At 60.4% G+C, this 26,850-nt stretch overlaps 2 protein-coding genes across 9 annotated transcripts in view; one reads left to right on the forward strand and one right to left on the reverse strand.

Annotated features, from left to right (window-relative positions):
• CROCC (ciliary rootlet coiled-coil, rootletin) overlaps positions 1-17,711 on the forward strand; it is a 53,970-nt gene extending 36,259 nt beyond the window's left edge. For 2 of the 3 annotated variants that reach the window (XM_055397018.2, XM_088842864.1), the window contains exons 26-37: positions 576-743; positions 2,218-2,569; positions 9,795-9,964; positions 10,078-10,198; positions 10,370-10,533; positions 12,416-12,631; positions 13,425-13,649; positions 14,012-14,161; positions 14,431-14,631; positions 14,873-15,004; positions 16,407-16,571; positions 17,189-17,711. In XM_055397018.2, the coding sequence (XP_055252993.2) occupies positions 576-743; positions 2,218-2,569; positions 9,795-9,964; positions 10,078-10,198; positions 10,370-10,533; positions 12,416-12,631; positions 13,425-13,649; positions 14,012-14,161; positions 14,431-14,631; positions 14,873-15,004; positions 16,407-16,571; positions 17,189-17,275 (2,151 nt within the window). In that variant the 3' untranslated portion in view covers positions 17,276-17,711. The remainder of the gene's footprint in view (positions 1-575; positions 744-2,217; positions 2,570-9,794; positions 9,965-10,077; positions 10,199-10,369; positions 10,534-12,415; positions 12,632-13,424; positions 13,650-14,011; positions 14,162-14,430; positions 14,632-14,872; positions 15,005-16,406; positions 16,572-17,188) is intronic. The other variant, XM_088842867.1, reaches the window with a different exon arrangement.
• Positions 17,712-18,887: 1,176 nt separating this feature from the next.
• Positions 18,888-25,238, reverse strand: MFAP2 (microfibril associated protein 2). 6 transcript variants are annotated; one of them, XM_055397063.2, is made up of 9 exons: positions 25,085-25,238; positions 23,173-23,249; positions 21,747-21,833; positions 21,550-21,576; positions 20,883-20,969; positions 20,718-20,762; positions 19,770-19,857; positions 19,560-19,633; positions 18,888-19,370 (listed from the first exon to the last, which is right to left on the reverse strand). In XM_055397063.2, exons 2-9 carry the CDS (start codon positions 23,207-23,209, stop codon positions 19,267-19,269), a joined length of 549 nt encoding a protein of 182 aa, XP_055253038.1. In that variant the 5' UTR covers positions 23,210-23,249; positions 25,085-25,238; the 3' UTR covers positions 18,888-19,266. The 6 variants fall into 6 exon arrangements, with proteins under 6 accessions (XP_055253038.1, XP_055253034.1, XP_055253037.1 ...); XM_055397059.2 differs by having other exon boundaries at positions 21,747-21,836; positions 25,085-25,237; XM_055397062.2 differs by having other exon boundaries at positions 23,173-23,329; positions 25,085-25,169.
• Between the last annotated feature and the right edge of the window lie 1,612 nt (positions 25,239-26,850).

A 26,850-nucleotide genomic window follows, 5' to 3' on the forward strand; every position in this document is an offset into this window, starting at 1 on the left:
CCTGCCCTGCAGAGCTCCTAGGGGCTCAGCACGCCCACCCCCACTCTCCATGGTAGGAGCTGTGATTAGGCGGCACACTGAGCTCACTGGTGCCCAGGTGCCTGACTTGGCTGGGGTTATCAGGCACGGGCTTCCAGTGGATTAGGGTTGTATGTACATACATTCAATGTATGTATCCCTAGAGCTTCCTAGGTGGCTCAGTGGTAAAGAATCCGCCTGCTAATGCAAGAGATGTAAGAGATATGGGTTCCATCCCTGGGTCGGGAAGATCCCCTGGAGGAGAAAATGGCAGCCCACTCCAGTGTTCTTGCCCAGATAATCCCATGGACAGAGAAACCTGGTGGGCTACAGTCCATGGGGCTGCAAAGAGTAGGACAGCAAGCACGCACACGTGGTCATGGTCCCCAGAGCAGCGGGTCCCGAGTTCCCTCTGTGCCAGGTTTGGACCGGGCAGGTACTGGGGCAGAGCTGAAGGACTGCTGTTGGAGCCTGTGGCACTCACGGGCACCCTGGACTCGAAGGGAGCGTGGTACTGAGAAGGGTCCTTGGTCCTGCCTATGTCCACTCTTTCCCAGATGAAGATGCTGGACAGCGAGAACGCCAGGCTGGGCCGAGAGCTGCTGGAGCTGCAGGGCCGCCTGGCGCTGGGCGAGCGGGCAGAGAAGGATGGCAGACGGGAGGCCCTGGGCCTGCGACAGAAGTTGCTGCAGGGCGAGGCCAGCCTGGAGGCCATGCGGCAGGAGGTAACCAGATGGTGGGCAGGCGGCCTGGACAGGAGGGTCCTCGGGGGTAGTTAGGAGGGGCTGGGGACTCCAATAATGGAGTCTATTTTTTTGGCCATGGTGCTTGGCATGTGGGATCTTAGTTCCTCGACCAGGGATTGAACCGTGCCCCCTGCAGTGGAAACAAGAGTCTTAACACTGGACCACCAGGGAAGTTGTGCCGGAGTCATTCTGAGAGATCACTCCTTAGGACTGGTCCCTGGTCCCCACTCCTTGGGACTCTTCCCCAAGTATAATAACAGTAATAGCGACAAGAACTGTGTAGCAGGGGTGGGAGAGCTTTCCAGACAGAAACTCACTTGATTCTCCCAGCAGCTTCATAAGGTAGCTATAATTAGCCCCAGTGTAGAGAGAGAACCAGATGCTGAGGCTCGGAGAGGTCGAGGGAACTTACCTGAGGTCACACGGCCACCCAGGTCTGTCTGACTCCACAGCCGACGCTCTTTTCTGGCACCAAATCTGTGTGACCTTGACTAAGTCACTCATCCTCTCTCTGCTTCAGAGCAATTATAGGATAGGGGCTGGCGCAGCAGAGGGTGTACCCCAGGCCCCGGCGCAGGTCTTGGTATCCAGGTGTTCCATGAGACTAACGGCAGTGAGTGAGCGGCTGACTCATTCTCTGAACCAGAGGCCTGTGTTGTGTGCGTCATCATGCATGTTGCTGGTAGAGCGTTTTTAGTGCCTCCTGTCATTGTGTGATTTATTGATACATTATGTCCTCTGAGAGGCACTGTGGTCTAGTGGTTAGGAGAAAAGGCTCTGGAGCCAGGGTGCCTGACTTTGAATCCTAGCTCTCGGTTTTCTAGCATTGTGGCCTTGAGCAAGGTACATAACTGCCCTGTGTGTCAGTTTCCTCATCTGTAAAATGGAGATGATTCATAGTGGTAATTAGATTTGATTTTCTGGGGGGGGGGTACTTAGTGCCTGGCACTAATAAGTCCTATCTGTGCAGGCCTTCAGTTCAGTTCAGTTCAGTCGCTCAGTCGTGTCCGACTCTCCGCGACCCCATGAATCACAGCACGCCAGGCCTCCCTGTCAATCACCAACTCCCGGAGTTCACTCAAACTCATGTCCACAGAGTCGGTGATGCCATCCAGCCATCTCATTCTCGGTCGTCCCCTTCTCCTCCCGCCCCCAACCCTTCCCAGCATCAGGGTCTTTTCCAGTGAGTCAGCTTGTCGCATGAGGTGGCCAACAGGCCTTAACTGTTAGTTTATTACTAATAAACGTTGTATAATGCAAGGCACATACAGAGAAGGAAGAGAGAAACGTTAACCGTTTCCTTCCATACTCTCAGGACATTTGCGCATCTCTTGCTTGGGTGGAGACCACAGGTGCTGCGTACCCTACTTTTGGGCCTGTGGGCCGGGAGGCTGGGTGTCGGTTGAGGGGTGGCCTTGCTGACCCCTATTCCTGGGCCTTGTCCCCGCTTCAGCTCCAGGGGGCCCGGCGGAAGCTTCAGGAGCAAGAAGGCGAGTTCCGGGCCCGGGAGCGAGACCTGCTGGGCTCCTTGGAGGAGGCGCGCGGCACCCGGAACCAGCAGCTGGACCATGCCCGCAGCCTGGGACTCAAGCTGGAGGCCGCCCGGGCCGAGGCCACGGACCTGGGACTGCGACTCAGCGCGGCCGAGGGCCGGGCTCAGGGCCTGGAGGCCGAGCGGGCCCGCGTGGAGGCGCAGCGGCGCGCGGCAGAGGCCCAGCTCGCCGGCCTGCGCTCGGCCCTGCGCCGGGGCCTGGGACTCGGGGGGCCGATGGCCGGCTCTCCCGCCCGGGGCGCGCCTGCAGGAGGTGAGAACGGAGGCGGGGGTCGGCGGGCGGGCCTTGCGGGACCTCCGCCCCTCGTCCGCCCCTAGGCCTAGCTGTGTCCTGCCACGAGGCGCCTTGGGCGGGGCTGCCCCTCGGACGAGCCCGCCCTGCGGCTGGTTCTGGTGGCCGCGCTGAGCCCGCCCACCTGGGGCCCAAATCCCTTTCCGGTTCCTTTTCCGGGGGCCACGCCCCCTGAGCGCACCTCAGCCCCGCCCCTCACGGAGGCAACCGGGCACGCGCGGATTGAGTGCTGCTTTTTTTTTAATTGAACCAGTTGATTTGCATGTCATTTCTGTTTAGAGTGACGCGATACAGTTATATGTATGTAAGTGGGCTTCCCCGATGCCTCATTTGGTAAAGAATCCGCCTGCAGTGCAAGAGATACTGGTTCGATTCCTGGGTCGGGAAGGTCCGCCGAAGAAGGGAAAGGCTACCCACTCCAGTATTCTTGGGCTTCCCTGGTGGCTCACTTGGTAAAGAATCCATCTGTAGCGTGGGAGACCTGGGTTCCATCCCCGGGTTGGGAAGATCCCCTGGAGAAGGGAAAGGCTACCCACTCCAGTGTTCTGGCCTGGAGAACTCTGTGGACTGTGTAGTCCATGGGGTCACAAAGAGTCAGATACAACTGAGAGACTTCCACTTCACTTTATGTATGTATGTATATTTTAAAATATTCCTTTTCGTTATGGTTTGTTACAGAATATTGAATACAGTTCCTTGTTGTTTATCAGTTCTATATAAAATAGCTCGTATCTGATAATGCCAAACTCCCAGGTCATCACTCTCCTCACCATCTCCCCCTTGGCATCCACAGGTTTATTACCCATGTTTGTGACCCAGTTTCTGTTTCATAAGCGTTTATTTGTGCCATATATTTTTAAAAATATTTATTCACTTGGCTGTACTCAGGCTTAGTTGTGGCACACGGGATCTTCCGTCTTTGTTTTTGGCTTGCTGGATTTTAAGTTAACTGGGAGAGTTCCCTGAGCAGGAATTGAGCCCTGGCTCCCTGCATTGGGAGTGCGGAGTCTTAGCCACTGGACCATCAAGGAAGTCCCTGTGCCGTATTTTAGATTCCACATATAAGTGAAATCATATGGTATTTGTCTTTCTCTTTCTGACTTACTTCACTTAATGTGATTATCTCTAGGTACATCCATGTTGCTCCCAATGGCATTATTTTATTCTCTTTCATGACCGAGTAGTAGTTCATTGTGTACTGCATCGTCTTTATGTACTCCTCTGTTGCTGGACATTTAGGCTGCTCTCATGTCTTAATATTGAACAGTGCCGCTGAGAACACAGGGGTGTGTGTGTGTCGTTTTGAATTATGTTTTTGTCTGGGTGTATGCCCAGGAGTGGGATTGCTGGATCATATGGCAACTGTCTTTAATTGTTTGAAGACCTTCCGTACTTTTTCCGTAGTGGCTGAGAGTGCTGCATCTTAACGTCCTCGCCTCCTCTGGGTCTGTGTCTGTCCTCTGTGATTGACTCCTGCCCTCTCTGCCGTCAGCTCCTCATCCTCTTCCTTCTCCATCACGGCCGCCCATTCCTCCGTTCCAGCCTGTGGCCACTATGTCTACCCTAGAAAGATACACACTCAGCCAGCCCCCTTCCAGGAACTTCAGAAGAGATCCTCCCACCTCCCATCTGCTCCCAAGGCCCAAGGGGTGACGCTGGGAAAGGCAGCACTGTGCGTCCAGGGTGCAGGCAGCCTTTCAGGAAGCCCTCATCTTGTCTCAGCCTAACCCCAGTCTCACCTTGACTCCTAGGGCTAGAAAATACGTAAGGAGAAAGTCAAGGGATATTGTTGGTTGGAGGGTAAACTAATGCAGCCACTGTGAGTTCGGCAGTTCCTCAGCAGCTACAGTTCAGAATTACTGTTTGTTGCTGTTGTTGCTCCGTTGCTGAGTCATGTCCGACTCTGGGTGACCCCGGAGACTTCAGCAGGCCAGACTCTCTCCTTCATTATCTCCAGAGTTTGCTCAGATTCGTGTCATTGAGTTCGTGATGCTGTCTGACTATCTCATCCTACTGTCCCCTTCTCCTTTCGCCTTCAGTCCTTCCCAGCATGAGCGTCTTTTCCAGTGAGTCGGCTCTTCGCATCAGGTGGCCAAAGTATTGGAGCTTCAGCGTCAGTCCTTCCAGTGAATATTCAGGGTTGATTTCCTTTAGGATTGACTGGTTTGATCTTCTTTCAGTCCAGGGGACTCTCAAGAGTCTTCTCCAACACCACAATTCAAAAGCATTAATTTTTCAGTGCTCAGCCTTTTTTATGGTCCAACTCTCACATCTGTTTATGGCTACTGGAAAAAACATAGCTCTGACTATGCAGACCTTTGTTGGCAAAGTGCTGTCTCTGCTTTTTAATGCTCTGTTTAGGTTTGTCATAGTTTTCCTTCCAAGGAGCAAGCATCTTTTAATTTCGTGGCTGTAGTCACTGTCTGCAGTGATTTTGGAGCCCAATTACCATATGACTCAACATTTCCACCCCTAGGTGTATACCCAGGAGAACTGAAAAGAGGCACTTGAGTAGATTCTATACACCATTTCAGAGTGTGCATGAGCAGGTGAATTGATAATGTAGTATTTGAATACAGAGGAGTTTATTCAGCCTTAAGAAAGAGGGCCATCATGATCTGTGCTGCAGCATGGATGAGCTTTAACAGCGTTGTATTAAGTGAAAGAAGCTGGTCACAAAAGGGCAAATATAAGGACTTCCCTGGGGATCCAGTTGTTAAGACTCAGCACTTCCACTGCACGGGGGGCATGGGTTCGATCCCAGGTGAGGGACCTAAGATCCAGTAAGCCATTTGGCATGGCCAAAAAAAAGGGACAAATATAGTATAATTCTACTTACAGAAAATATTTAGAATCGACATTCATGGAGACAGAATTTAGAGGCTGCCAGAGGTGTGGGGAAGGGAGGATTAGGAGTTACTGCTCACTGGTTTTGGAGTTTGCAGTTGTATTTGTCTACTGGGGCTACTGTAACACAACAGCACAAACTGAGTGGTTTAAACAAGAGAAATTTGTGTCTCGAGGGTCTGGAAACCAGAAGTCCAAGGTCCGGGTGTTGACAGGGCCATCCTCGCTCTGCAGAGTGAGGGAAGAATTGACTCCAGGCCCTGAGCCTGTGGTAGCCTCTTGGTGGGGGCAGTGTGTCCCATCTTCACGTGGAGCTCTCCTTGAGGGTGTGTCCAGGTCCCCCCTTTTTTGGCTGTGCCAGGTCTCACTCGCAGCATGTGAGCTCTCAGCTGCAACATGTGGGATCTAGCTCCCTGACCAGGGATCTAACCCAGGCCCCCTGCATTGGGAGCATGGAGTCTTAGCCACTGGGCTCCCAGTGAAGTCCCCCAAACATCCCCTTTTATTAGGACACCGATCATATTGGATTAGGGTCTATCCTCCTCCAGTATGGGGCTTCCTTGGTGGCTCAGGCAGTAAAGAATCTGCCTGCTGTGTGGGAGATGCGGGTTCCATCCCTGAGTCTGGAAGATTCTCTGGAGAAGGGAGTGGCAACTCACTCCAGTATTCTTGCCTGGAGAATTCCATGGACAGAGGAGCCTGGTGGGCTACAGTCCATGGGGTCGCAGAGAGTCAGACATTACTCCTCATCTTAACTCATGACAAATAAGGTCCTATTCTAAGGTATGTTAGTTAGGGCTCCAACATGGATTTTGAGGGGATGCAATTCATAATAGGGGTGATGGAAAGGAGTTGGAAACAGATAATGGTGATGTTCATATGAACAGTGTGAATATAGCTAATGCACTTAAAGGTGGTCAGAGCCCTGTTTTGTTATATATATCTTTTTGCAATAAAATTTTTTGGGGGGAATTCCCTGACTGCCCACTGGCTAGTGCTCTGTGCTTCTAGGGGCAGTGGTTTGATCTCTGGCCAGGGAACGAAGATCCTGCAAACTGTGCAGTATGGCAAAAGAAATAAGAAAATGCTTGTTAAAGATAAGGCAGCGGTGGGGGCTCGGGGTTTGTGTGGGAGGGCAGGGAGACCCGCACTGAGGAGGCGGTCGGTAGGGAAGGAAGGGAGAAGAGACTGCGGGTGAGTGGCTGGGTCCCGAGTGGCAGTCCCCCGCCCTGCGACCCACAGAGGCCACCGGGCAGCCGGGGTGCAGCGAGCAAGGTGGAGAGGGGTGGAGAGACAGCCCGGGACCTGCTCAGGCAGACCCTGCAGGCCACCACAAGGTGCTGGCTTCACTGTGGAGGATGAGGCAGTGGGTCCATGTCCTGCTCGGGGTCCTTTGGGTACTGACAGCGCTACGAGGCCATTAGGGCGTCACTGGGCAGAGGATGCTGAGGGCAGGCGGGCTCCTCGGCCTGCAGTTCCCGTGTTGGCCTCTAGGTGCCGTCCTGTCTCCGCCTGCCCTGCCCCTACCCCCTCTGCACTGCCGGTCATCTCCCAAGCAGAGTTCGTTTTCTGCAGGGAAATAGGGGCACCTGCATTCCAATCGCAGCCCTGGATCTTCCAAGCTTTGAGGTCAAGCAAATCACTTAAGAAGAGGCGACAAGAATACACAGAAGAACTGTAAAAAAAGTACTTCATGACCCAGATAACCACGACAGTGTAATCACTGACCTAGAGCCAGACATCTTGGAATGTGAAGTCAAGTGGGCCATAGGAAGCATCACTACGAACAAAGCTGGTGGAGGTGATGGAGTTTCAGCTGAGCTATTTCAAATCCTGAAAGATGATGCTGTGACAGTGCTGCACTCAATATGCCAGCAAATTTGGAAAACTCAGCAGTGGCCACAGGACTGGAAAAGGTCAGTCTTCATTCCCATCCCAAAGAAAGGCAATGCCAAAGAATGCTCAAACTACCGCACAATTGCCGTCATCTCACACGCTAGTAAAGTAATGCTCAAAATTCTCCAGGCCAGGCTTCAGCAATACGTGAACCGTGAACTTCCAGATGTTCAAGCTGGTTTTAGAAAAGGCAGAGGAACCAGAGATCCAATTGCCAACATCTGTTGGATCAGAAAAAGCAAGAGAGTTCCAGAAAATCGTCTACTTCTGCTTTATTGACTCTCCAAGGCCTTTGACTGTGTGGATCACAACAAACTGTGGAAAATTCTTAAAGAGTTAGGAATACCAGACCACCTGACCTGCCTCCTGAGAAATCTGCATTCAGGTCAAGAAACAACAGAACCGGACATGGAACAGTGGACTGGTTCCATATTGGGAGAGGAGTACGTCAAGGCTGTATATTGTCACCCTGTTTATTTAACTTATATTCAGAGTACATCATGCAAAATGCTGGGCTGCATGAAGTACAAGCTGGAATCAAGATTGAGCTAAGAAATATCAATAACCTCAGATATGCGGATGACACCACCCTTACGGCGAAAAGCTAAGAGGGCCTGAAGAGCCTCTTGATGAAAGTGAAAGAGGAGAGTGTAAAAGTTGACTTAAAACTCAACATTCAGAAAACTAAGATCATGGCATCCAGTCCCATTCAGTTCAGTTCAGTCGCTCAGTCGTGTCCGACTCTCTGCGACCACATGAATCACAGCACGCCAGGCCTCCCTGTCCATCACCAACTCCCGGAGTTCACTCAAACTCATGTCCACAGAGTCGGTGATGCCATCCAGCCATCTCATTCTCGGTCGTCCCCTTCTCCTCCCGCCCCCAACCTTTCCTAGCATCAGAGTCTTTTCCAGTGAGTCCCAGTCCCATTACTTCATGGCAGATAGACGGGGAAATAATGGAAACAGTGACAGACTTTCTTTTCTTGGGCTCCAAATCACCACAGATGGCTACTGCAGCCATGAAATTAAAAGACACTTGCTCCTTGGAAGAAAAGCTATGACCAATGTAGACAGTGTATTAAAAAGCAGAGATGTTACTTTGCTGACAAAGGTCCGTCTAGTCAAGGCTATGGTTTTTCCAGTGGTCATGTATGGATGTGAGAGTTGGACTATAAAGAAAACTGAGTGCTGAAGAATTGATGCTTGTGAACTGTGGTGTTGGAGAAGACTCTTGAGAGTCCCTTGGACTGCAAGGAGATCAAACCAGTCCTTTCTAAAGGAAATCAGTCCTAAATATTCATTGGAAGGACTGATGTTGAAGCTGAAACTCCCAATACTTTGGCCACCTGATGTGAAGAACTGACTCATTGGAAAAGACCCTGATGCTGGGAAAGATTGAAGGCAGGAGAAGGAGACGACAGAGGAGATGGTTGGATGGCCTCAGCGACTCAATGGACATGAGTTTGAGCAAGCTCCAGGAGTTGGTGATGGACAGGAAGGCCTGGCGTGCTGCAGTCCACGGGGTCGCAAAGAGTCAGGCATGGCTGAGCGACTGGACTGACTGAATCTGCTGTGAGCCTGTGCAGCCTGTGAAGGGAGCAGATTGGTCCTTACCTCTCAGGGAATTACTGTGAGGATGAAATGAGGTGATGTAGGGAGATCATTGGTCCAGTACCTGGCACATTATAAGCACTCAGAGTGTGTGTGTTAGTCACTCAGTTGTGCCTGACTCTGCGATCCTATGGGCAATAGCCCTCCAGGCTCCTCTGTCCATGGGATTCTCCAGGCATGAATACCGGAGTGGGTTGCCATTCCCATCTCTAGGGGATCTTCCTGACCCAGGGTCTGAACCTGAGTCTCCTGCACTGTAGGCAGATGCTTTACCATCTGAGCCGCCAGGGAAGCCCTTAGCGATCAGTACAGGGAGGTGCTGAAGCGAGGGAGTGTCTACCCCAGACTGGGCCCTGGGGATGCAGCCTTCGTGGTGCTTGTGGTTGGGGTGGGGGTGGACACTGGACCCCCAGGTGGGGAGGAGCTCACTCCCACCCAAGGCTGGGGTCAGGGAGCCTCTGAGGAGTGATCATTACATTGAGACCTAAAGGAATGGGCCAGACAAGCCTTGGGGAGAGAAGGGTTAGCATGTGCAGAGACCCTAGAACCGTTGTAGGGAGGAATGTTGTAGAGCGCGGGAGCTGTGGGTGGTATCAGCGGGCCAGCTTATAAGGAGGGAGATTGATGCTAGGGCGAGCAGCAGGGGATGGCCAGGACAGGGGCCTGATTTTGAGGGTTGTGAGTGCTGATGGAAGGTGAAGCGAGAGGGACCCAGCCGGTGCCGTGGGAAGCTCACGGGGGCTGCGGGGAGCAGTAGGCGTTTTGCACTGGGACCCCACAGACAGCAGAGGCCAGAGGCTCCTGTGTCCCCAGCATGTCTCCTCCTCTAGGAAGCGTGGAAGGGCTCAGTAGCCCCGACCCCGTGGAACGCAGCCCTGGGTCCCAGCCGCCCTCCCCAGGACCGGCTGTCTCCCTGGCGCCTGTAGACCTGGACCCGGAAGCCGTGCGGGGGGCCCTGCAGGAGTTTGTGCAGGAGCTGCGGGGCGCCCAGAGAGAGCGGGTGAGGGGCGAGGGGCTGCGGAGGGAGCCACGGCCCAGTGAGAGCGGTGAGGGGCAAGGGGCTGCGGAGGGAGCTGCAGTCAGAGCCGGGTCTCCTCCCCGCCTGGGCTGCAGGATGAGCTTCGCGTCCAGACGAGCGCCCTGAGACAGCAGCTGGCTGAGACGGAGGCTTCACGGGACGGTGCGGCCTCACGGGCCAGGCAGCTGGAGAAGGCCGTGGTCGAGAGTGAGGAAGGTGGGTCTGCCCTGGCATCCTCGCCTCACTCTTGGGCTATTCCCGCGGAGGTGGGAGGCAGTCTTCTCCAGGGGACCCTCCTGGGGGGAACCCCACATCCAGACCCCCAACCCCCAGGGCTCTGAGGGATCAGGTCTCGGCCAAGCCTGACGGGCCAGGTGGGGGCCGCAGCCCGGCGCAGCGTGGACGGGCGTCTGAGCGGGGCGCAGGCCGAGCTGGTGCAGCAGGAGGAGAACGTGCGGCGCGCTGAGCGGGAGCATCGGGCGGTGTTGGAACGCGTTGCCACCCTGGAGAGGAGCCTGCAGGCCACTGAGAGCGAGCTCCAGGCCAGCCAAGTAGGCAGAGGGAGGGCCACGGGGAGGGCGGCGGGACGGGGGGCCTGGGTGTGCCTGTGGGGGTGTCTGTGAGTGCTCCCGTGCATGGGTGTCTGAGTGCTCCCGTGCGTGGGTGTCTGAGTGCTCCCATGCGTGGGTGTCTGAGTGCTCCCATGCATGTATATCTGTGAGAGCTCCCGTGTGTGGGTGTCTGAGTGCTCCCCTGCGTGGGTGCCTGTGTGTGCTCCTGTGTGTGGATGTGCGTGCTCCCGTGCGTGGATGTCTGTGAGTGCTCCCGTGCGTGAATGTCTGTGAGTGCTCCCGCACATGGTTGTCCATGTGTGGGTGTCTGTGAATGCTCCCGTGCGTGGGTGTCTGTGTGCTCCCGTGCGTGGGTGTCTGAGTGCTCCCATGCGTGGGTGTGAGTGCTTCCATGCGTGTATATCTGTGACTGCTCCCGTGTGTGGGTGTCTGTGACTGCTCCCGTGTGTGGGTGTCTGAGTGTTTCTGTGCGTGGATGTCTGTGAGTGCTCCCATGCGTGGATGTGCGTGCTCCCATGCGTGGATGTCTATGCGTGCTCCCATGCGTGGATGTCTGTGAGTGCTCCCTGCCTGTGTGTGTCAGTGAGTGCTCCCGCACATGGTTGTCCATGCGTGGATGCCTGTGAGTGCTCCCGTGCATGTCAGTGTTCTGTCTGCGTGGGTCTCTCAGCATCCATTGAAGTGATTAGCTTGTGATTTTCTGCAAAAGCACGTTCAGAATTTGTTGTCTGGTATTGTGCTGAGGCTATAGAAGAAAGAGTCTGGGCATTTACAGCTGACAGACGTAGATTTGAGTTCTTGCCTCGCCATATGATTTTCATTTTTCTCATCTATGAAAGGGAGAGACTAGTAATTCTCTCTTGGAGACCATGCACGAACACTGTGAACACACCTATGGTGCTCACAGGACCTCTGTTTCCTTTGTTGCTGTGTAGCCACACCGGGGCTGTTCTGGGGGTTTATGTGTGTTTGGGGGATGCCTGTGTATCCCTGTGCGTGTGTGTGTCTGGGGCAGGACGCACAGGCCCTGGTGCTGACGGCCAGGCTGCTGGAGCCTTGAGCCCTTCTTGCAGGCACAGATCCCCACCTCTCTCCCAGCCCTCCTGCCTGCCCCCGCAGCCCGCCCCCCGCCTCTGGCTCCCGGCCGAGCTTGAGCTGGCTTGTTGTGTCTGCGGCTCCAGCTCTGGCCGTGGGCCCAGCCACAAGGGCGCGGGAAGCGGCCAGGAACAAAGCTGGGCAGGAGCCAGTGTGGAGCAGCGGGGTCCAGACACGGCAGGGCTGGGGCTCGAGGCCGTGGACAGGGGGCCGGGCCTGGGGGCTGCAGTCAGAGCAGCCCGTGACCTGTCCAGCTCCAGAATGGCGACGGGAAGAAAGGGACTCTGGTCTGTCTTCCTGCCCTGTCCCCAATCCCTAGGCCCCTTCACCGGCTCACCCTGCTTGGGGTGGGAAGGACCATCATCCCCTACAACCCAGGGGGGCCCCGGGCCCCTGCCCACCGGGCAGCTCCGGACCATCCTCTAGAGAGCCGTGGGGCGGAGCAGAGAGGCCCTAGAGTCTGCACTTTTACACCCCCCACCCTCTGTGAGCCCCCAGGATGTGGGCTCCCTGGATGTGCAGGGAGGGAGGCTGAGCCTGGACCACACGGCCCGTGAGACTTGGGTGGAGCTGAAAAGTGCCCTGGGATCCCCAAGTCACCCCACAAACAGGGGAGGCGCTGAGGCCACAGGAGAGTCAGGGGCTGACCCCTGATCCCACAGCGAGGGGTTGGACCAGCCCATTCCAGGCTGCCCCCACTTTCTCCACGGGACCTGAGGGATGTGGGGGGCACGGGTGGTCTGCCATCACCCTCCCCCACCTCCAGGAGAAGCTCAGCAAAATGAAGGCCAACGAGGCGAAGCTGGAGAGTGACAAGCGGCGTCTGAAGGAGGTGCTGGATGCGTCCGAGAGCCGCAGCGTCAAGCTGGAGCTGCAGCGGCGTGCACTCGAGGGGGAGCTGCAGCGCAGCCGCCTGGGCCTGAGCGACCGGGATGCGCAGGCGCAGGCCCTCCAGGAGCGGGCGGACTCGCTGCAGAGGCAGGTGGGTCCCCCCAACCTGCCCCGAGCCGGGGGCGTCATGGGAGCCCTACTCTCCCAGCAGCCTTGTGAGGCAGCGTGTGTATTGTCATTACGCCATTTCACGGATGGACACGTGGAGGCTCACAGACCTGAGGTCTCTGCCCGAGATCATGGAGCTAAGCAGGGGCAGGGCAAAAACTAGAATTGACTGTTTGATGATGCACTGAAAGGAGGGGTATGGAGAGACAGAGACTTCACTCATTTCCTTTTCTCTCTTTAAATATTTATTTACTTTGACTGCACTGGCCTAGCTGAGGCATGCAGGCTCTTTAGCTGTGGCACGTGGAGTCTTAGTCATAGCAGGTGGGATCTAGTTCCCTGACCAGGGATCAAACCCACGTCTCCTGCATTGAGCGTGTGGAGGCTTAGCCTCTAGGCCACCAGGGAAGTGCTTAGTTTTCCTTTTTTTGCCTTGGCTGCCAGGAAGCTCAGCTCTAACTGGAATGTTCAGTAGCTCTGCTAGCCCTACACCATCACCTGCCTAAGCCGAGAACACAAAAACTGTCAGGGTGGTGGTGGTTACCCTTTCTCCTCCAGTGGGGGAGCAGTGGGGAGACCACCACAGGGTCTGGGACAGCTCGGTTGATGGCACCCTGCAAGAGGGTACTTAACTGGCAGTGCATCTTGGGCCAGGCAGCTGTTGGTGGAGCCCATGGGAGCGCCTGGGAACCAGGAGTGTCTGTGACTAAGGCCTGGAGAGAGGTGGCAGGGCTTGGCTTGGGCACACCTGGACCATTCGGGCCATCCTCCCCCAGGTGGCGGATGGCGAGGTGAAGGCGAGCACTCTGCGGCTGACAGTGGAGCGGCTGAGCAGAGCCCTGGCCAAGGTGGAGGAGAGTGAGGGCCTCCTGCGGGGCAAGGTGCAGGGCCTGATGGAGGCCCTGACCCGGAGCAGCGCCAGCCTCGCCAGCACCCAGGACAGGAACGTTCAGCTGCAGAAGGCCCTGACTGCCTGTGAACATGACCGCCAAGTGCTCCAAGTATGGGGGCCCTGGGGCCCAGCTGTGGGGGGCCTGGTGGAGAGCTGGCCCCTGGGAGCCATCCATGGGTGCGCCCTTTCGGGGGGGCCGGCCCAGTACACGGATCAGCCGGTGAGGAGACTGGGGGAGTCACGACAGCCAGGATGGGGTGCGGGGCCCTGGGGCAGGCCCGCAGGAGCAGGGCTGGGGTCTGGGGGCTCCCCACCTCATGGGGACCATGGCCAGGCCTGCATTCTGGCTTACCGTGCAGGTGCGAGAACTGCCCGCATTATGGGCTGTGAGCCTGGCCTGGAGGTGCTGGGCAGAGGGGAGCCCTTTGCCCAGGGCCCCCAGGCAGCCTGGCACCGCCTCCTTTCCCCCAGGAGCGGCTGGAGGCTGCGCGGCAGGCATCATCTGAGGCGCGGAAGCAGAGCAGTTCCCTGGGCGAGCAGCTGCAGACCTTACGGGGCGAGCTGGCTGACCTGGAGCTGCGGCGGGCAGAGGCCGAGGGGCAGCGGCAGCAGCTGCAGGAGGTGAGGGCCAGGGCCCTTCCCACTCACCTCCACCTCCTCCCAAGGCTGGGCCCTGCCTCCGGGAGGCAGCGCGGCTCCTTCATCCATGTCCCCATTACTCAGGTACAGAGACTGAGGCCCTGGGGACCGTTCCCTGCTGTGGTCCTCCTAATAACAGCCTCGTCTCGTGAGTTGGCCGGGCGGCTGGGTTCATCACCCTCAGCGTGATGGGGCTCCGGATGCCCACCCTGAGGCCCTGGGGATCAGGGGCTCTCTGGCTTTTGCTGTAGGTGCTGCAGCAGCGGCAGGAGGCTGAGTCTGCTGCCCTGCACGCGGCCCAGAAGGCACAGGACGAGCGGCAGCGGCTGCAGGAGTGCCTGGGGAGCCTGCAGAGCGCCCTGGCCCAGCTGGAGGCTGAGAAGCGGGACACGGAACGCTCAGCCCTGCAGCTGGAGAAAGAGCGGGCGGCCCTTAAGAGCACTCTGGACAAGGTGGGCCGTACCCCTCGGGCCCTTCTTGGGCTGCCCCTGGGTCCCAGCCCTGCTTGTGTGTGCCCACTGGCCCTGTCCCCTCTAACTGAGCACCCCTCCCTGAGCTTCTCTGGGTCCTCCCGCCTTTCCCGGGCACCCTGATGCCCCCCCCCAGGACCTACCTCTTTCCTGGGCATCCTGATGCCCCCAGGACCTCCATCCTTCCCCAGGTACCCTGACGCCCCCTGCCCTCCCCGCCTAGGTGGAACGGGAGAAGCTCCGCAGTCACGAGGACACGGTGCGTCTGAGCGTGGAGAAGGGCCGCCTGGACCGCACGCTCACGGGGGCAGAGCTGGAGCTGGCTGAGGCCCAGAGGCAGATCCAGCTGCTGGAGGTCTTAGCGCTGCCCACCCCGCCCTGGACACCCCGCCCCTCTGCCCCTCTGTAGCCCTGGACCCAGCTCCCGGCCCCTACAACCTGCAAGCCCAGACAGTCCTGAGGGGGTGGCCCAGAGCCAGGCCTCAGAGGGAGGGGTCCTCTCCAAAGTGGAGAGAGATGGAGATGCTAAAGGCCTATCAGCGCACATGTGTGTGTGCTCACGCTTGTGGGTGTGTGCTCACACTTGTGGGTGTGTGCTCACACTTGGGGTGTGTGTTCACACTTGGTGTGCTCACACTTGTGGGTGTGTGCTCACGCTTGGGGTGTGTGCTTACGGTTATGTGTGTGTGCTGATGCTTGGAGTGCTCACGCTTGTGGGTGTGTGCTCACACTTGTGGGTGTGTGCTCACGCTTGGGGTGTGTGCTTACGGTTATGTGTGTGTGCTGATGCCTGGAGTGCTCACGCTTGTGGGTGTGTGCTCACACTTGTGGGTGTGTGCTCACGCTTGTGGGTGTGTGCTCACACTTGGTGTGCTCACACTTGTGGGTGTGTGCTCACGCTTGGGGTGTGTGCTCACGCTTGGGGTGTGTGCTTACGGTTATGTGTGTGTGCTGATGCTTGGAGTGCTCACGCTTGTGGGTGTGTGCTCACACTTGTGGGTGTGTGCTCACGCTTGTGGCCATAGAAAGCTATGAGTGTGCATGGGAGGACTCTTGTGCGTGTAGCGTGGACCTTGTGCGTGGATGTGGCATGTCTCGGTACTAGGATTTTGTCCGTACGGTGTATCTTTGTGTACAGATATCTTCGTTTTTGAATACTTTTACTGTGGCTGTGCCGGGTCTTTGTTGCTGCAGGCTTCCTCTGGGTACAGAGACCCCTCGAGTGTGCCCCGTGGCCTCTCACTGCGCGGCCTCTCTGGTCGCGGCACGGGCTCTGGGGCGTGTGGGATCCCCCAGGACCAGGGCTCTAGCCCATGGCTCCTGCGCTGGTGGGTGGAGTCTTCACCACTGAGCCCCCCGCGGAGCCCTGGGTGTCTTCTTGGACATGCGTGTGTGTAGTGCGTATGTGAGAGGATTGGGCTTTTGGACACATGCGCACATCCACGTGAACACAGGTTGTTACATGCTTGCTTGTATGACTATGTATACGGGTTTGTCTCTGCATTTGAACATGTGTGTGTGTGTGCGTGTGTGTGCATGCGCGCTTGTGCCCCTGAGTGGATCACTCAGCAACCTGACTCAGGATTTGCAGGCCAGGAGGGCTGGGTTGGGGAAGACAAAGCTCTGGTCCTGCAAGCCCCGCTTTGCCCGCAGGGACCCTCGGGGCTCCCACCCAGAGAGGGCCTGGCCCTTCACACTCGCGCACATGTGCGTGCGCGCATCGCGGCCCCAGGCCTGACCGGCGGCGCCTCCCGCAGGCCCAGGTGGTGTCGCTGGAGCAGAACCACAGCCCAGCCGGGCTGGAGGCGGCGGAGCTGCAGCAGGAGGTGGAGCGCCTGCGCGGCGCCCAGGTGCGGACGGAGCGCGCGCTGGAGGCGCGGGAGCGCGCCCACCGGCAGAGGGTGCGGGGGCTGGAGGAGCAGGTACGCGGGGCTCTCCGCAGGAAGCTGAGCCCCGAGCTGGGCCGGGTCAGGAGAGGGCGGGTCTCACTGCCACTTGCCCTTTTTGGACGTAGATGCTTGGGGGCGCCGGTAACTGAGACGGTCGGGGTGGATCCCGGCTGGTGTCAGCCATGGCTGGACACTGGGGCTCGGTCCCCTCTCCGTAGCTCCGTTCCTTGGCGGGCCGTCTTGCCGGTGGCACAGCTGGCCTCAGGATAACCTAGCGATTCACAGTCAGTCCCAGGGGCTCAAGGGGCCATTTTCCCTGAGATTAACAGCCAGAGTCCCAAGGGCACTCCTCCTGGGCGAGCTGAGCTCACAGGCTCCCCGTGACCGTCGTTCGCATCACGTCTGCAGGGCAAGGCTGCCCCGTGGGTCAGGCTGGGGCCCAGGTCCGCCCTGGAGTCCCACTAGCGCCAGAGGGGATGGAGCCCCTAAGGAGAGGCCCAGCGGAATAGAGAAGGGGAGGGAATTCCCTGGCTGTTAGGACACTTGGCTTTTCCCGGAAAGCGGCCCTGGACCCTCTGGGGTCCCGCCCTCTCCCCGGCTCTGAGCCCAGGCTGGGCCTGGGTGGGCCCGGATTCTTCGTTCTTCTCCAGGTGTCTACTCTGAAGGGGCAGCTGCAGCAGGAGCTTCGAAGGCGCTCAGCCTCCTTCTCCCCGCCCTCCGGGCCCCTGGAGAAGTGAGCACCTCTCCACCGGCATCCTAGCGTCGGGGCCCGGGCTGGGCCAGACGGGAGGGGTGCCCTCAGCGTGGTCCAGGGGGCCTGGGCTGGAGCTCTCAGGGGTGAGGGGCGGGGTGCCTGGGCCAGGATGGGGCTCCAGCCTGTCAGAGCTGCCCCCTCGGGGGCCCCCTCAGCCCCGTCCCGGGAGGGCCCCCTGACAGCTGGTCTGGAGAGACCCGTCCCCGGCTGACCCTGGGCGCAGGCGCGCTCGCAATGAGGGTTGGGCCTGAGGCAGGCCCTGTGGCTGCTCAGAGGTCTGTCCCTCTTAGTTCAGTGTTTGTCAGCAAGTTCCTCAGAATTGGGTCACTGTATTTTTATACCTTTTTACAATGTTAACTGTTCAGAGCTGTTGTGTTTTTTGTAACAACTCCATTTTTTTAAAGAATGCTTTGTACAGATGTCCTTCTGCTGTTAATGTGCCTCCTGGGAGATGGGGAGACTGGAGGACCCTGGGGCCTGAGAGTTGGGGTTCCCTGGTGAGGAACACACAGGGATGTGGGGGAGACTTTAGAAAGGCCCCTGCGGAAGGGTAAGGAGCAACTTCACAGGATGGCGGGCTGGGGAGGCCTCCAGGGTCCTGGGCCATCCACCCATTTAACAGATGGAGCCACTGAGGCTGGGGGCTGGACCCGGCTTTGCCCTCCCAGATGAAGCTTTCTGCCCTTTCTCTGGCTCCTCCTCAGGGCAGGTGCATCCCCTGAGCACCAGCAGGCCTTCCAGGCGGCACGCTTAAAGAGGGCAGGCCTGGGGGTGGGCCTGGCATCCGGTCTGGCCCCACGGGGTGATCCTGGGCACAGGTGCTTTAGCTGTCAGCCTTAGTGTGCCATCAGTAAGGTGGGAACCTGCCTCCCAGGCCGGTGATGCGGGAGCGCACAGCAGGTGCTTAGTCCGTGTTTCCAGGGAGAACTGCCTCTCAGCCCACGGAGCCCAGCGGTGTCACGGTCTGCCCTGCCACTGACTGCTGTGGACCCTGGGGCGTGGGGAGTTACGTACTGACTCTAGGCTTGGTTTCCCATCTGTAAGACAGGAATGTTACCTGTGCCCGCTGCACAGGCTTGGTTAGAGGCGGCTGTGTGCTAAACCTCAGACGGAGCCTGGTCTCCCTGTGCTCGTCAGAGGGCGCTGTTCAAAGGCCAGTCTGCTTCTGCCCTCTGAAATGCACCGGGCCTCCCTCCCCGCAAACACCCTTGACGCCAGAGCCCACCGGCCCGACTCTGTAGCACCCTCAGGTCCCCGCACAGGCGGCCTCCACCCTGCCGGAGCCCTTCCCCGGTAACGGGGGACTCAGACCCACCACACAGCCCTGACGGTGAGGAGGCCGTGTTCCTGAACCTTCGGTTTCCGATACAGCCTCCTACAACACACACATAGTCCGGGGCAGTTGTCAGGGCCCACCTTTCTGGGCAGGGCTGAGCCGAGGCAGCTGCAAGAGGCAGTGCTGGCACTGCGGAGGCCACAGGTCGCCGGAACTGACCCTCGCCCCGGGGGCCTGAGCAGCCTTGGGGAGGATGCGCAGGGTTGGAGGCCCCGGCCATCTCCTCTGTGCTCCCCACCGAAAAAGGGACTCCATGTCGTTCGTAAAAACCTGTTTTTAATTTTGTATAAAACAAAGGTGGTCTACGCCCAGGGGCTGTAGAAGATTCAAGCAGACCAGCTGGGGCGGGGGGTCACAGCCTACCTTGAGGGTGGGGGATGGTCCTGGGGGTGGATGAGGAAGGCACGACAGGGGCCCAGGTCCCACAGAGCGCCTGGGACGTCCCCCACCCGGGGGGCAGAGACTGGCCCTTCAGGAGCCCCCCTTGAAGCCTCGGGGGTGGCCCCAGGCTAGGGGAGGGGCCGCGGCAAGCCCCAGGCCCTCAGCCCTCTAATAAGACGAGAGGAACGTCGGACAGGAGGAAAGCACCAGGTCAGGCAGAGCCTGGGGGCCCCGGGCTGGCGGGGGGCCAGCTCCCTCTAGCAGCCCCCGCAGCTCCTGGCACAGGCGGCCGCCACAGACTGGCACAGTCCACTGCTGGCCAGCACGCCACACTTGGAGAACTTGTCACGGCACAGGTCAGCTGTCGGGAGGGCCGGAAGGAGCTGGGGTCAGCGTGGGGCCAGGTAAGGGAACTGCCACACACCCCAGCCCTGGTGACGGGGTTGTCTGAGGATGAAACGGGCCGGGAGGGGAGCCTGGCTCGGACCCACGTTTGATAAGCGGCAGGCGGGGCCGGGGACGCGGGAGGGGCAGGGTGGGGGCTTCCTACCCCGCAGGAGCTCCTCGTGGGCGCAGACCGTCCGGACGCAGATCTCCTTATTGACAACGTATACGCGGCGGAGGCTGAGGGGACGGGCCGGGAGGGCTCAGCCTGGGGGAGAGGACCCCACGCCCACCCCCGGCCTGGGAGTCGGGCTCAACTTCAGGATCGCTGTCTGTCCCCCCGCCCCATGGGCTTGCTGGGCTCCCACGCCCTCACCTGTAGAAGCAGACCTCGTTGAGACACTGCTTGCAGGGCTTGTGTATGGAGTAGAGGCGGGTACACGGGTACTGCTCCTCACGGCAGTCTGGGCGACAGGTGAGGTTGGGGCTGCAGCTCGTGGCTCAGAGCCAGGGGCCGCCTCCAACCGCGCCCCCAGGGGACTGGCCAGGAACCCCTGCACCCTCAGGCCCAGCCTAGACACACAAACACACACACAAAGGCACGCACACACACAGCACTGCCGGGCCTTCCCAGGCTACCCGACTGTATCCAATACGCTCACACACGCAAACTCACAACTGCACCGAGAGTCCTATATCCAAACAGATTTAAGTTGAAACACAAACCTACAGCCACACACAGGCCCGGAAACACACGGCAGCCTCACTCACAGGAGGGCCCTCACACGGAACAGGGTTCCCCACACACAGGCCAGTGGGCTCTTGGCCGGGACAGCCCCGCTGAGCCCGGGAAGGCCCTGAGCACCACTCGCCAGGGCGCTTCCTGCCAGCCATTCCCCGCTCCCCTGTGGGACTAGAGGCTCCTCCCAAGGTCACGGCCAGTCCAGCCCCCTACCCAGTGCAGGACAGAGGGGTCTCCAGAGCTGCCAGGGGCCCTGCTGACCTCAAGCAGGGGCACCTCTGCAAGGCCCCCAGCCCACCACCTACCCCAGCAAGAGTGAGAGGCCTGGCTGTGTCTGACCTCCCGGGCCCCCCACCGCCCCCTAACTCCAGGGCCCCCCTCTGTCTCCTGGGCCCCCCACCACCGCCTAACTCCTGGGCCCACCACCACCCCTTAACTCCAGGGGCCCCCTCTGTCTCCGACCATCTGGGCCCCCCACCACCTTGTAACTCCCACCCCCTAAATCCCGAGCCCCCCTCTGTCTCCTACCTCCTGGGCCTCCCACCACCCAGTAACTCCCGGGGCCCCCTCTGTCTCTCTTACCCAGAGGCCCCGGCTCCGTGGGCTCCGTCTCCAAAGTCCCCGGTTCTGGAGTTGGGGGAGAGGCAGGCAGAGACCATTGGGACAGTTCCTGGCAGGGTGGGGTCACCTCCTCCAGCCCTGGGCAGCCCTCTGCACACCCAGGGTTGGCTGGAGCTGGTGGCCTACCTAAGGTGGGGGCTGGGATGACTTCCTGCTGGACTTGCTGCTGGGACTGGAACTGGAACTGCTCCTCAGGCGGCCGAGGCGTCACCTCTGCCGGGAGAGGTGTGAAGGAGTCTGCTCCCTCCCCCCAGGCCTCCGCGGACCCCCCCCGCCCCCCCCCTCCGCCCTGCTGCCTGCCCACCCCACCCTGCGCCCAGCCTCCCCCAGGCCTCCGCGGACCCCCGCCCTGCTGCCTGCCCACCCTGCCCTGCGCCCAGCCTCCCCCCAGGCCTCCGAGGACCCCCGCCCTACTGCCTGCCCACCCTGCCCTCCCCCCAGCCTCCCCCCAGGCCTCCGCGGACCCCCCGCCCTGCTGCCTGCCCACCCTGCCCTCCCCCCAGCCTCCCCCCAGGCCTCCGCGGACCCCCGCCCTGCTGCCTGCCCACCCTGCCCTCCCCCCAGCCTCCCCCCAGGCCTCCGCGGACCCCCGCCCTGCTACCTGCCCACCCTGCCCTGCGCCCAGCCTCCCCCCAGGCCTCCGAGGATCCCCGCCCTGCCGCCTGCCCACCCCGCCCTCCCCCCAGCCTCCCCCAGGCCTCCGCAGACCCCCGCCCTGCCGCCTGCCCACCCCGCCCTGCGCCCAGCCTCCCCCAGGCGTCCACGGACCCCTGCCCTGCCGCCTGCCCTTTACCTGGGTAGTCGTAGTAGTCCGGACTGTCTGGAAATAAAGGTGTGGGATCGGTCGGGGCCAGGCTGGCCCCCAGGCACAGTGCAACTAGGGCCCACAGCCCTGGAAGTCCATCTCCCACCGCCCCGCCTGACCCCCAGCCAAGCCACGCTGATCTGGGGAGCGGGCTGAGGGGGCCTGGGGGTGGGCAGCGGGCTTACCGATCTGGTCGCTGTAGTGGGTGTACTGCACATGGTCTGGGTATGGAGGCAGTGGGTCCAGATCATACTGGCCCTGAGCCAGCAGGCCTGCTGTGGGGAGACAGAGCTAAGGGGGAGGCCAGCAGGGAGAGGCAGCAGGGGCCCTGAGGACACCTGAAGAAGGCAGAAGCCCCTCAGGTAGGCCTGTAAGATCCCCAGCAGGCTCAGACTCACAGGATGCAAATGGCTTCCTTGTCCACAAAGGTCCTTACACTCCCTGGTCCTGGATTGCCTCCCTGACCAGCTCCCCCATGCTGGCTCTTGGCCGCTCCTGCCTGCCCCAGGGCCTTTGCACTTGACTTTTCCTGGGCTCCTTCAAGTCTCTACTGAAGTTTCCGCTCTGCTCGGGGGCTTCCTGGGCGGCTCAGTAGTAAAGAATCCGCCTGCCAGTGCCGGGGACTGGGGTTCAACCCCTGGGTTGGGAAGATCCCCTGGAGTGGGGAACGAACAACACCCACGCCGGTGTTTTGCGTTGGAAAATTCCACGGACAGAGGAACCTGGTGGGCTATGGTGTGACCATGGGGTCACCAAGAGTGGGACAGAACAGTGACTGAGCACCTGGGACTGCCCCGGCGGTACAGCAGCTAAAATTCTGTGCTCCCAGCACGGGGCCCGGGTTCAATCCCTGGTCAGGGAGCTGGAGCCCACATGCCTCCACTAAGGCCACTGTGAAAGATCCCAAGAGCCACAATGAAGCCTGAGGTTCCCATGTGCTATAAGACCCGGCACAGCCAAAAAAATTAATGTGAAAAAGTAAGAGAGGCCTTCGCTGGCCTACCCACCCACAACATCGCATCTTCCTGTTTATTTCCATCACAGCACTCAACACAACCTGACGTCTATCACCTCGCCCTTCTCTAGACCGGCAGGGCAACACCATGCAAGGCAGGCATTTGCCCGCTTGATCACTGCATCTCCAGGGCCTATCCCAGTGCCTGGCACAGAGTAGGAGCTCCACAGATATCTGTTAAAGGAACGAATGTTAGACCTGGCAGGCCCTTTGTGATCCCCACTGACAACTCTTTCATGTGAAAACCAGGGACCTCTCCAAAGTCAGGACTGTAGCTGAGTTGGCCCCAAAGGAGTGCAAATCCCAGGCCTTCAGACCCCCTTTTAGGGGCCTCCATTCACCTCCCGGGAGGATCAGGCAGTAAGTGGAAAAGCGTGGATCCCGGTGCCTGGGCCCAGCCTGCTGCTGCGGAGGGTTGGGGAGGCACCCAGGAGATGCCTCCAGACTTTGGGAGGGGTTGGCCAGTCCAGTCTGTGGTCCAAGAGGTAGGAGGCCCTGGGGTTCGGGAAACTGAGTTCCGGCCGCAGAACAAGGGCTGGCAGCCAGCTCCCTGCCCGCACCCACGCGGGAGCCCCACCAGCCCAGGTGCCACTTACCAGGCAGGAAGAGCAGGAAGAGGGAGGCAGCTTTCATGGCTACTCAGTGAGTGGGCTGGGCCGGTGTCTGGGGACAGCTGGAGAAAGAGGAGAGGCGAGCTGCTCCCCAGGCCAACACCCCCGGGCTGCAGGGCCACTTCTGCTCCCAGAATTCAGTCTGGAGAAGGAGGGCCCGGAACAGAGGCCAGGCAGACGGAGGGTTACGGAGGGCAGGCCTCGGGGGCGGCAACCACTTTGGAGGGATCTGTCCCTGAGAGCCCACTGGGAGTTTAGGACCTGCAGGACTAGCCTCCCCCTGGCTCCAGAGCAGATCATGACAACAGATCCTACCCTGCTTGCCCACACTCCATGGACATTTCTAATCCCTGCCCCTGCTCACCCCACCACACTGATGCCCACTCTCTGCTCAGCACTTCTCCAGGAATCTAGTGCCCCGACCACGACCCCAGGCCCATCCTTGGGACCCCAGTCCTGCCCAACCAACATCACAGCCCAGACCCAGCAGTTGGCCAGACCGACACCTGCTCCCAATTAGCCCGGGGGCCCAGGCATCCTGCTCAGCAGGAAACCACATGACCCCAGGCCCTCGGGACAGCCAGGCCCGGGCCGAGCTCCCACCCCTCAAAGACTCCTCTCCTGCCAGGCCTCCCAGGACCTGGCTGACTCCATCACACACTCACGAGACTGAGGGCTATTTGTCTGCTGGGCAGGAAGCACTCAGGGTGGGGTCTGGAAAGCGTCTCTCCCGAGCCTGGAGGGCAGCGCTCAAGGGGACCGCAGTCCCCCAGCCCAGGGGCTCTGGACCGCCTGAGATGCCTGAGACGGTAGTTTGGTGGGAGGGGGCAGGCTCTTAAAGCTCGAGAACCACTGGGTGAGTCCCGTCTCTAGTCTGGCCCCACTGTGGACTTGGCAGAGTCGACAAGTCCTCACGGCCAGCCCCAGCTCAGTGGGGGGCAGCCTCCAGACTGCCCGCCTTCGGCTGGGGGGCTGGGAGAGAGTCCTGGGCTCACCCATGGGGGGCCCGCCCTCCCACAACATGAGTTCTTCCAGACGGGTAACTGGAAACTTGCCCGCCTACTACCCCTGCCCCCTCCAGGCCATGGGGACTCAAGGGAGAGGGGGGCCAGGGCCAGAGACCTGGCACTGCTCCTCTGAGACCCCGGTCGGTCACCGCACACATTCCCCGTCTCAATCCCCCCACCCCCACCCCGCAAGCCTTACTGAGGAGGGAAGGGGAGGGGAAGGGGCAGGGAAGCTGCCTTTGACCCAGCTGCCCCGAAGGCCAGGCGGCCACTCTGAAAACTCTCGGCCTCCTCCTCGCGGGGGACCCAAGGCCTGCAGCTCCCCCAAGTCCTCCCTGTCCCCCATCTGGCTCCCAGGCTGGTTGGCACTGTCACCACTCGAAGGTCCCAGCTGGGGAGGTGGTTGGTGGGGTGGGTGGGGGTTCTATCTGTCCCCAGAGCCCCTCCTAAGCCTCGAAGCCCCCCGGCACGGGCCGCCCAGGCTCGCTGGGGAAAGGGGCCCCGGGCCAGGCCGTCCCGAGGAGAGTCCGCGCGGAGAAGGGGCCCCTCCAGGAGACGCGTCTGCAAACGCGTCCAGACGGCGGGCGATCGGGCGGGGAGGGGGGCCGAACCTGCGGGGCCGCGGGGGAGGCCCAGCGGGCCGGAGACGCACCCCGGGGCCCGGCCTGCCCTGCCCTTTGTCTCCGTCCCCGTCGCCCCGCGGACACCCCCGCCGGCCGCCGCCTCCCTCCTCCGGGGAGACAAAAGCCGCCCCTCCAGAGGACCCAGGCTTCCCGGCGCCCTCTTACATCTGCTTAGACGGCCCCGGGCCCGGGCCCCTCAGCCCCTGGCGGCCGGCCGACGTCGGAACCCCGGCCCGCGCCCCGGCCCGCGCCCGCGCCCGCGCCTACCTGCGGGTCCCTGCGCGCCGCTCCGAGTCCGCGCGCCGCCGAGCCGCCCCTCCGCCCCCCGCGCCCCGCGCCGGGCCCCCGAAGGGGCGGGCGCCGCCCTCCCGCCCGGATCCGCTGGGTCCTAACGCGAGCGCCGCCGGCCGCCGTGCTCCGGGAGCCGGGGGGACGCGGGCCGGCCTCACGTCCTCTCGGAAGTTCGCACCGTGCAGGACGCGCCCCGTCCCGTCCCCATCCCGCCTGGCCCGCTGTCAACGCGGTGAGGCGGGCGTACGGCCTCCGCTGGACACAGGACGGAGCCAGGCTCCCGAAGGGGACCGCGCGCCCTGCCCTCCGCTCCGGCTTCTCCCGGCTTCCAGGAGGCCCTCCCAGGCCTCCTGCGTCTCCCCAGGCAGCTCGCGGCCACAGCTGGCTTCCATAACCAGCGTTTCTCCAGACCTACCGGCCACAGGCTACCGGGCCTGGCCCCACCATGTCCCTAGGGCCCCAAACTCAGCGAGGATTCAAATCCAGAATCACAGCCTCCTGCCTCTCCCCGGCCCTGGCCCCGGAAGGTGTTCCCTTCAGGGAGTGAGCCCACCACCCTTCCCTCACACAGCTAACTCCCCACCCTCAGCCCGCCACACTCCCACCTCTAATCCTGACTCCCTGATACCTGCCATCTAGGCCTGCCCACGTGGCACTAGTGGTAAAGAACCCGCCTGCCTTTCACAGGAGACGTAAGAGACGCTGGTTCCATCCGTGGGTCCGGAAAATCCCTGGACGAAGAAATGGCAACCTACTCCCGCATTCTTGCCTGGAGAATCCTACAGACAGAGGAGCCTGGTGGACTGCAGTCCGCAGGGTCACAGACAGTCGGACACGACTGAGCGACTGAGCAGCAGCAGTAGGCCTTCCCAAGCAGGCCCGCCTTCACCCACTCACCGACTCAGGGTGGGTGAGGGGAGGCTTCTGCCTGAAGCCTTTCACTGGTGTCCTGAGGCACCTGGGAACAAGGCTGAACTCCCCTGGAGACCCCAAGGACCCGACCTTCACCTTCACCACAGCCCGGCTCTGCCTTCTCGTTCCCTCTGCCTGGTCTCCCAACAGCCTCAGTGGCTTTTTAGCTGTTTCTCATCAAACCCCTTCCTCTACCTGCCACAGGGCCTTTGCTCAAGCTGTGTCTCCCTCCTGCAACACCGATGAGTCCCTCCCCGTTCAGATGACAGGTCAACTCTCCCTTCCTCAGCGGAGGCACCCCCTCTCCCTGTTCCCAGCCGTGGCCCCAGCGGCCCCTCTCCCCCCGAGCCTGTCCACCGTGTGGAGACCAGGACAAGCTCGGCTCCAGCCCATCCTCCGTTTTGCTCACTTGGCACAGCGCCAGGCTCAGAGCAGCTGTTCAGTAAACATCTGAATGAATGAACGCAGTCGATTCTCCTGGGAGACGAGCCAGGTGTGGGGGTCTCCTGCCTGGCCCCAGGGGTCTAGGCCTGGCAGGGGACTCGTGCTGGGAGGGGGACCGAGACGCCCTCCAGCCCCCTTGCCTCTCCTTAGGCCGCTTGTCCCTTAGACTGAGTCCTATCAGGCAGGGACTGAACAGGTTCCAGGGGTTACCTGTTCCACAATGCTGGTTTGTCAAATGAATGGATGGACGAATAACTATTTGCCCCCCGCCCACTGATGGCAGAACCGTGGGGACTTTTATCACTGGGAGCACTTGGGGCCCAGGGGTCAGCCCAGAGCCCCCTGCCCCCCCAAGCCCCTCCCTGCCCCCCTAAGCCCCTCCCTGC

This window comes from Moschus berezovskii, chromosome 2 (genome assembly GCF_049115385.1).
Source record: "Moschus berezovskii isolate FMDL1 chromosome 2, NW_MosBer_1.0, whole genome shotgun sequence".
Classification (NCBI taxonomy): Eukaryota; Metazoa; Chordata; class Mammalia; order Artiodactyla; family Moschidae; genus Moschus; species Moschus berezovskii.